Source organism: Helianthus annuus, chromosome 14 (genome assembly GCF_002127325.2).
Source record: "Helianthus annuus cultivar XRQ/B chromosome 14, HanXRQr2.0-SUNRISE, whole genome shotgun sequence".
Classification (NCBI taxonomy): Eukaryota; Viridiplantae; Streptophyta; class Magnoliopsida; order Asterales; family Asteraceae; genus Helianthus; species Helianthus annuus.
The window spans coordinates 19,021,234-19,030,980 of NC_035446.2; the positions used below are offsets into that span (position 1 = coordinate 19,021,234).

The 9,747-nt window shown below is 38.7% G+C and overlaps 1 protein-coding gene across 1 annotated transcript in view; it reads left to right on the forward strand.

The window, feature by feature from the left end:
* Positions 1 to 7,042, forward strand: part of LOC110906477 (transcription factor jun-D-like) — a 39,110-nt gene extending 32,068 nt beyond the window's left edge. The window contains exon 3 of the mRNA XM_022151603.1: positions 6,569 to 7,042. Coding sequence (XP_022007295.1) covers positions 6,569 to 7,042 — 474 coding nt within the window. The remainder of the gene's footprint in view (positions 1 to 6,568) is intronic.
* The last annotated feature ends 2,705 nt before the right edge of the window (positions 7,043 to 9,747 follow it).

The following is a 9,747-nucleotide window of genomic DNA, read 5'->3' on the forward strand; positions in this document are numbered from 1 at the left end:
TAAATGCTCGTGGCATAAAACTTTTTATAACTTGGGATAATTATTTGCTTAATAATCTTGTAAAAGAATTACATGTTCGTTCTGCGATCGGTAGCCCGGGTCATGCCGGGTTAAAGATTAATAGACACACCACTTAATATAATTCCGCCGCGAGACTTCTCTCGTACCGACGATTATACATGTTGTACAACACTACGGGTGTACGCCTACACCCGAGTGCTAAGGTTGTGGCCATTCTTTGAATGATGCCAAGGATATCCGGGACATGGTCATTAAGCCCCCAAAGGCGTTAAACAAACAAAACAGCATTTTTAAACGGGTTAATTTGACTGCAGATAACCAAGACCGGTTAAGGTCAATTCCCCGACCAAGCGGTATTTTATATACCGTACCCCAAGCCCGTATAGGGAAAATAAGTTAAACGTATTTACCTGAGCAAAATATAAACCAAATATAACGAGTGCACGTAGCTTTTACTGGGCTCCTAGATCTGGAAATTAAGGTTTTAATAACCTATTAGAATCCTAATGGGTCTTAAGCATAGACCGGTTAGTTTTATATAAAGATTACGGTTTTAAACGCACAATAAGGCGAAGACCGTTTTAGAATGTGGTTTTGTCCCAACAAGCTTGCACACTTGTTTTATATGGGTAACATAATCACATTCTGGATTTTGAGACCAAAAAGATATGCTTTGACCCGTTTCGGCTAAAATGGCCAAACTAGTCACGTAAGCCGATCCGAACGCGTATAATGCGCAACGAGTAACCATAAGAGTCAAATACAAGTTTCTGAAGTCAATATGCTAAAAATATGTTGTGATATCAGAATGATACCTTCCATTATGCCCCAAATGATTTTAAACCAAAACTATGCCTCATAAGGGCGTTTTGGTCATTTTATAAGGTGTAAAAGGTTTAAAATGATAACCTGAGTTACAGGTCTGATTAAATTAGTAACTATACTTAATTTACTAAGTTATAACAGTAGGGTATCAAATTTATGTGAAATTTATTATCTTTAACCTTACTATGCACCGTAGGGGCATTTTGGTAATTTCACATGTGCCTAAAAGGTCAATTCTGGAATTCTGAGTTCAAAACATTTGCCTACTGTTTAAAATATAAAAATTCACTAATTACATCAGTAGGTTCAAACCCTTAAGCTTAATAAGGTTCTAGTGCACACTTATGCGTTAAAAATGCCTAAAAAGAGCCATTTCCGGGTTTTCTGTAAAAAGCTGATATTTTTAATATTCCAGAAGGCTCAAAATAATTTATTTATCATAACAAATCAGTAGAAATTGGTTTGAGGTCAAAAGGATTTGTAAAACTCATTTTATGGCTAAAAAGGGCAAAACCGGCATAAACCGAATTAATCTTAGAACACTATGTTATGCTCAGCCTAAAAATAAATAAAAATCTCCAAAAATCCCAAAATATTATTTTATAACAGTGGGTAAAAAGTTTGGTATAAAAATTTGGGTTTTGATAGGCTATACATAATTTACGCCATTTAATTAGTAAAGAAGCTCTTAATTACGCTATTGAGCATAACTCTTAATCTAGACCTCAAACTGACTTCAAATTTTGGGTGCAAGTTTATAAATCAGTAGCTAAGTTGCCTACCCTTTTACATTTTCAAAAATCACGTTTTAGGGTCAAATGGGCATATTGGTCAACATATAAGCGATTAACGGAAACATGCATGTGAATAGGATATCTAATGAACCAAGTTGTATAATCTCAGAGGGTTATACTAACATGTAAATAGGTTCAAAAGAAGCTCTAAGGCAATCCTAATCTTGGCTTAAACGGGTCAGAACTGAAAGTCAAAGCAGAAGTCAAACTTTGCGACTTTCGGTTCCAAACCGAGCCTAAACTGAAAATTGTCGAGTTGAACATGTTGGAACATGTTCTTACATTAATTACGAAGTTATTTTAATGATCAAACAGGTTGCATGCAACCTACATTGATAATTATGTATTAATTCGCAAATAACCTTTCTGTTGACTTTTTATAACAAGCTTTGACTTGACAATTAACATAGTTAGAGTGGGAATCTGGAAATACCCCTTTTAAGGGTTTGTTACCCACATAATTACCTACTTAAAGGTACTTTTAATTCGTGATTTGACAGAGCACATTTTAATTAATCACGAAGTCAAACCTTAATTACGATGGTTTGACTTTTAGCTAATTAACTAAGCTAAAACGAATTAGGAAGGGTTAAGGACACTTACAAGAGTCCTAATTGAGATTAGAGAGCCTAAGGAAGAGTGCTTGCTGTCCAGAGAGCTCCAGGAGTGAACTTGTGCAAAGTTGTAAATGAATACAAGTGATGTTCAAAACTTCAAGCTTCTTATATAACAATTTTGATCTCATAGGATGGTGCCAAACAAGTCTACACATGATACAAGATCATTACAGGTGCCCCCTATGCATGAAATACCATTGGGGCAGCCCCTGGTATATAAAACAAGCTCTCAAAGTCGGTTAACAGGCCTGAAATGGCAGCTGTCCACGTTTTCTGTAACTGGCAGTCTGATGCGGCCCGCCTGAGGTTTCAGGGGGTTCTAATGCGGGCCGCCTGACCTGTCTGATCAGTCAACAAGTTTCCAAACTTTGCAATTTCAGTCCCTGGTCCTTTGTAACGTGGTTTTATGTCATTAAATTGCATTTCCAGCCTTGTAACTTGATTTTTAAGGGCCTTGGGACTTTTACTAACTTGGTTAAGTCCTTGACTAACCTTGTAACCACTCATAAGGCCATAGAATTCAATGTTGACGCTTTTAACCCCTCGAACACGAATTTGATCATAACTTTCTCATACGATAACGAAACTTTATGAAATTTTAACCACATATTCTAGTGAGTATATTTTATCATTACAAAGCTTCGGGTCTGCCAAAAGGTCACTCAGAGGTATACTTTGCACATGTTGACACTTTTAGCCCCTGTAGTTTGTAATTCCTCACTTTCCTTTATGTTTCGCTTCGTATGATCCATGATTTATTCGTTGGTAGGTATAAACATTATGTAGGGCTATTTTAGAATATATTTATCCATTGTTGACACTTTAGACCCTTATATTCACATAGTTTCCCCGTTTGTCAACTTTAGTCCCTCCAAAGTATTCTTTCTCACGTTCAGGGCTTATGACACGTGTTTATACTTTATTGGACACAAATTTTCAAGGTGTTACATCGATTATCGCAATGCAACCTTGAAAATGTGGATACTTATATACGAACTATTTATGGTTAAGTATAATAAATATATATATGTATGGATATGTGTAAACAAACTGTCGCAACACTTAATGAACGGAACGAAAACTCGGAAAACTAACCCAAGCAAGCCATCCGATCGAATGACCATTCGATCGAATGGTCATCCAACCGGATGACCATCTGATCGAAAGGCCATCTGACCCACCAACCTACACCACCTCTCCCCCCTTCACCTATAAATAGCACCTGTCACATCACTGGTCATGTGATGTGACAGCTCTCGTTCGACCAGCAAGCTTTTGGCCTTTTTTCTCTCGATTCTTGTGAGTTTTCATCTCAAATCTTGTACTTCCTTGATCTACACACACTTTCCCATCAATTTCACCAACAAATCTCAACTTTTCACCATAAAATCGGTGGATTTGGGCTGTTCTAGGATGATGTCATCATGGGTTCTCATGAACGCCAAAGTGTGACCTCATTCCACCAAGAACAACTCAGATCTAAAGGATTTCTACAATGTTTAAACACTGATTTCACCTAAATCTAAACATTTTCAACTAGATTCGAACTTTCTTCAAACTTTCTTAACTCTTTACTCAAAACCGATAGAATCGGAGCTCATTCAGGCCTTCTACTCATTCCTTAGTGAAGTGCCGGTATGAGAACATATTGTTATCGAGGAGACAACTGACTTAACGGGTTGAACATGAAATTCCGTCAAAAACAATTACTGATCAGACGGGGTGATTCCCATCCGACCGGACGACTTAGACTTGGTGTGGTTCCTTTTGATCAACACGTTTTCATACCGTCTCGGATAAACCGCAAAACTTTCTAACTTAAAGAATTTTACAAGTTTCAAAATGATCAGGTCGCTGAACGGATTGTCGTCCGATCGGATTGGACGGATGACTTATGTCACTCAGTCAAACTGCCATCCAATCAGATGACCATCCGATCGAATAACCATTCGACCATGTGGCCAATTATTTACAAACTATTAAGCCTTCAATCGAATAGCCATCCGATCGAATGACTAAACCTATACTACAACGAAAACTTCAAAAGTTCAAACATTTTACAAACACACCCTCCTTAGTCGAATGACCACCCGATCGAAGGGTCATCCGTCCGGATGGCCATGTTTGTAAGGGAGTTTCCACAATGCTATATCTTACGACATTGGACTAGTCAATTTACGGTTACATATGGTGTTATGGTATAGTTTTTGGTGTGTGTATGTTGTCATGTATGTAACAAAATTCTGATTTTTTAATGGTGTTTTATAGGTTATGATGCGGGAGGACAACATAACTGTGTACTGTACATGCAAAAGATTCGAACAGTTTGGGTTGTTGTGCTCACACATCTTTTATGTGCTTTGGATGCTTGATGTTAGGGAGTTTACACAACACTATATCTTACGACGTTGGACTCAAGAGGTTATTCCCAATAGTGCCCCTGGTGCTATTCTAGGTATCAACGAGAGTGAAGACCGTTATAATGAAGTTAACCACTTTGTACGTGAGATCACTGATACGTGGTCGAAAACGGGTGATCGTTTGTTCTTAAGTTGATATTTTTACGTAGCTTTTAATCTTGAACAACCTACTTTTAATGGGATTTGTGTTTTACAGGTCTAAAAGAGTTTAAGGAGCGAATAGGGAGCTAAACGGAGCACCGGGACGCGAATCGGGTCAACCAGGATCAAGAAATGGAAAAATAGAAAATAAGTTAGTGTTAACCATGAAGATTGGATGTGTTGTAGGGGATGTTAATGGATTAAAAATGAAGATATTGGAAGATGGCATGATAGAGGGCTGAATTACGAAGACGTGGGCGAAAACAGTGAATAAAACGGAGCTAAAACGAAGAAGTTATGAAGAAAACAAAAAACGGGATTTAGAGGCACTGTCAGCGATGACCAAAAGGGTCGTCGGCGACGCCCTCTGGTTTGTTCCGTCGGCCAGAAACCTTCGTAAATAGCAGATTAAGCCGTCGGTGAAACTAAGACTTCCAGGGGCCGTCGGGGATGCCCTAAATGGCCGTCGGCGACACCCCCCTGTATATGTGTGTCGTGAATTTTGTTGTTTAATGAGTTGGGGATGGTTTTTAGGTGAGGTTTTGACTAGTTTTCGGGGGTTACGAGTTGGGGACGATAAAACACACATCTTGGACCATTCCCTATCATATTTTTCATATCTCTTAACATCTAATCCATCTCTAATCATCCCTAACACCCACCTTCACCTTTAACCTAAAACTCGAACCAATTCTCAATCACCCCTAACCCTAATCGATTCCACCATCATCTTCATCCTTCCACCTTCACCTTCAAACCCTAACCTCCACCACTCCTCAAAGACTCAAAGGTTATGGCTAGGTGTTCGCGCTCGTCGCCCGGTGATCGCGTCCATTAAACCATGAGCGGCTAGTCTGTTTGGTTTCACCCCAGTGTAGATTGTTGTAAGATTTTCTAGGGTTTATGCATTGTATTTCGATTTGATTTTATGATAATTTGTTTAGTATTTGAAACCTTTGATAATTGTCTTGCATTTGTTTCGAATTCGTAAATTGTCGAGTGATGATAAAATTTGACTTTGTGAAATGGTTATGTGCAATCAAGCCTTATCTTAGGTTAGGATTTACATATCCGAAGTAATAAAGTGCATTACGATCCGTTGTCTATGAGGTTGATAGCAATTGGCACCTAAGCTTCATGATAGAAATTTGTTAATCACTATATACAATTGAATCAAGTTAAAACATGTAGGAACCCTAGGTCATACAATTATCAAACCGGGTGTGATCCGTTTTCCCAATTCTCGTTTTCAATTTAGTAGTTTAGTCTTGCAATCTTAGTTAATAAACCGTGGTTTTAGATAACATCAAATTATTGGTTCACGCCGACTTCTTTTCAAATCAAACAACCAAACAAAATTAGCAAGCTTCATAATCACTTTGTACATTTTTATAAATAGTCTAACTAATCGAACATGTCGTGCGATACTGACCACATGCTCTTTGTGGATACGATACCCAACTTACCCTAGGTTTAATTGGGTTTTTGACTGATCGGGACGTGACGGTCACGTCAAACTGGTGCCGTTGCCGAGGAGCTAGTGCGCTTAGTATTTCATTGCTTGTTCGATATTAGTGTTAGTTTTCTTTCTTGTATTTTTGTGATTTTACTTTGGGTGGTCGAGCTTGTTTGTGCAGGTACATGTTTTGCAGGCACCATCTTTCAATATGAATTAGGTAGATGATGATCCATGTAAGGGTTGCGGAAGCGGAGAACATCTATTAGAGGATGCTCTGTTTTCTACGAGAAGGTTCAAGCATACAAGGATCGGGAAGACTACCTCAGCGGATTGTACGGATATGGGAGGGCGGATTATGAAGATTTCAATGGTCCATCCTCATATTATCCATACGGTAATCCACCACCACCACCACCACATAATCAAGAATACTACTACGAACCCGACTTGCCACATTTCTCAAGTTATCGGGAGGAGTATGATGATTATTATAATGAATACCCTCAGCCGGCATCTGAGGAACCTCAAGATTCAGTGCATTCCAAGCTTGATGCTCTCATAAACATGGTGAAAGGATATCACGAGGATATCAAAGATATGAAGAAAGGGAATGAAGTGAGAGATAAAGCCCATGAAGTATTGGTGATGCAAGTGGGTCAATTAGCGGAGGAAATAGCCCAAATAAAACACGAGCGAGATGTTTTGGCTAATGGTACCATGGTTGATTGTGATGTGGTGGAAGAGGTCATAGATCTTTCGGAGTAAGAAGTTGAATGTCTGAACCGAGCGGAAGACATGACTCCGCAAGACGAGTCATATCCGAAAGAAGCCCACATTCATATCCATCCTTCTCCCGTACTTATCACTCCAACCAACAAAGATGGGGATGCGGGTTCAGGTATAAGGCTTCGAAGGGTGGCGTTGCAAGAGATTGGCCAGTGTGGTAAGAAGCGACCCCGAAGTTGTACAGTACGCATGCCGAATAGAAGAAAAAGAGAGTGGATTCGGCATGCCAACTACCGAGCGTATGTTGGAAACTCGGTAGGCAAACGTGCACTTCGACCACCATGAGAGTCAAATAAGGTATGATTGTTGTAGAGTTTCTACGATTATTCGTTTTATTTTGTTTTCTTAGTTAAATGAACGTTGTGGGTGTGTTCCCTATATAACCCTCACGAGACCTACTCGTCCTCCCGAGCTATCGGGAGGTTTAAAAGGGCTTGTTGCATACGCTAAATGCAACCATGATTCCTACAAAAGTGAGTTAGGTTTGCTGTTATTGTACATTATTTTCCACATAAATCGAAGTGAAATAACGTATAGTTTGGTAATATTTTCATAAAAGCGGTAGAACTAGGTCACTAACAAATTTTGATGGTTGTGAGAAGCATACTGCTACATAAGGTTGAGATTTGTAGGTACATCATGTTCGTGAGACGACCACTTTGTTGAAAGATGAAGAGCACACAAGGAACGAGCGAAAAATCAGGTGCATACGTTTCTTTTTATCTTTGATTTTTAGTTAGCAAATAAGTGGATTGTAAATTGTATTTTATTTTCCGAGGTGAAATTTTGGGGAAGGTTAGCCGTTTTACATCCCTTGTGCGTTTTAAAAGCTCTATTCTTACACATTGAGGACAACGTTTTCCTCAAGTGTTGGGATGGTGGAGTAAAAGTTTTTTGATTTTTGACATGTTCATTTAAACACTACACATTGAGGACAATGTTGACCTCAAGTGTGGGGATGGGGGAAAAATTCGAAAATTGTTCAAAATGTCCTTGTTTGAAGCAATCTAAAAAGCACAAGTAACTAAGTTAACGAGGGATGACACGACCTATTTGGTCTTTTGTCATGGTCTAGTTCGAGTTAATAGCATGACGGGTATTTAGCAGGTGGTTATTTGGGAATAATTCTCCTAAGAAACTTGCAAATTATGTATACCATATTCCATACCCTTATATGTGAGATCTTGAGCCACTTTTATACATCATATATACACATATGTCTTTGTTTGAGTGGACCATTAGTCACGTATTATAGAACTTGCGACTTTTGATACGTTTGAGACCATAGTTCAAATACAAGAACGAGAATGATTAAGGCATTAGGTGAACCTTTTCCTTTAAAACTATTTATCTATCCTTACCCAAACAAATCCCCTAATCGCCCACTTTGAGCCTAAACCTTTCTTTGGACAACCCATTTAGCCCATAGCCATAAACCTTTTCTTTTTAAACCCGAGTGATGAAAACTCGATTATAGGATTATATGTTTGTATAGTTGTGATTTATATTCGTAAAAAAAAGCAAAAATTCACAAAATGTTGCGAAAAAGAATAGAAAATCATTGAGAAAAGAACAAAAATATATCATTCTAGTTTGTGGAATAAAAGGAGAAAATTGTTGCCTTCTAATTTGATGTTGGTAGTTAGTCGTGTTTACAATAGTCATTTTGCAATAAAAACTGAATTTTCATCACCTTAACCACTTTAAAAACATCTTATTCCATACCCTTAACCTAGCCTCGTTACAACCCTTTAAAGACCTTTTGACTTGTGCTTAGTATTCGTGTTCGGTGGTGGAGAATGATTGAGTTGTAAGCCTATGCGGGTACGTGTTCTAATCGGTTTGAGTGATTATTTCAAATGCGCTAATGCATTAACTATTAGCCAATTTTAAACCGAGTGGAGAGAACATTGTGAGGTATGTGCATGATTTATTGGTTTCAAGGGCGGGTTAATCTTGGATAACCATTTTATATGTGATTATTCACTTTACAGTTAGATATTTTCTTAATTGCAAAAAGTTTGAACCGGGTATGACTTTAGACCTTAACCTTAGTCTCAGGAATGGGACGTGTGTTTTTCGTTCGACCCACGTGAAAGTGAAAAACAGATTTGCTTGAGGGCAAGCAAACGACAAGTGTGGGGATGTGATATGTGGTCGAAAACCGATGATCGTTTGTGCTTAAGTTGATGTTTTTACGTAGCTTTTAATCTTGAATAGCCTACTTTTAATGGGATTTGTGTTTTACAGGTCTAAAAGACTTTAAGGAGCTAATCGGGAGCTAAACGGAGCACCGGGACGCGAATCTGGTCAACCGGGATCAAGAAATGGAAAAACAGAAAACAAGTTGGTGTTAACCATGAAGATTGGATGTGTTGTAGGGGATGTTAATGGATTAAAAATGAAGATATTGGAAGATGGCATGATAGAAGGCTGAATTACAAAGACGTGGGTGAAAACGGTGAATAAAACGGAGCTAAAACGAAGAAGTTATGAAGAAAACAAAAACGGGATTTAGAGGCACCGTCGGCGACGCCCAATCGGTGACGCCCTCTGCTTTGTTCCATCAGCCAGAAACCTTCGTAAACAGCAGATTAAGCCGTCAGGTGAAACTAAGACTTCAAGGGGCCGTTGGGGACGCCCTAAATGGCCGTCGGCGACGCCCTCCCTGTATGGGTGTCGCA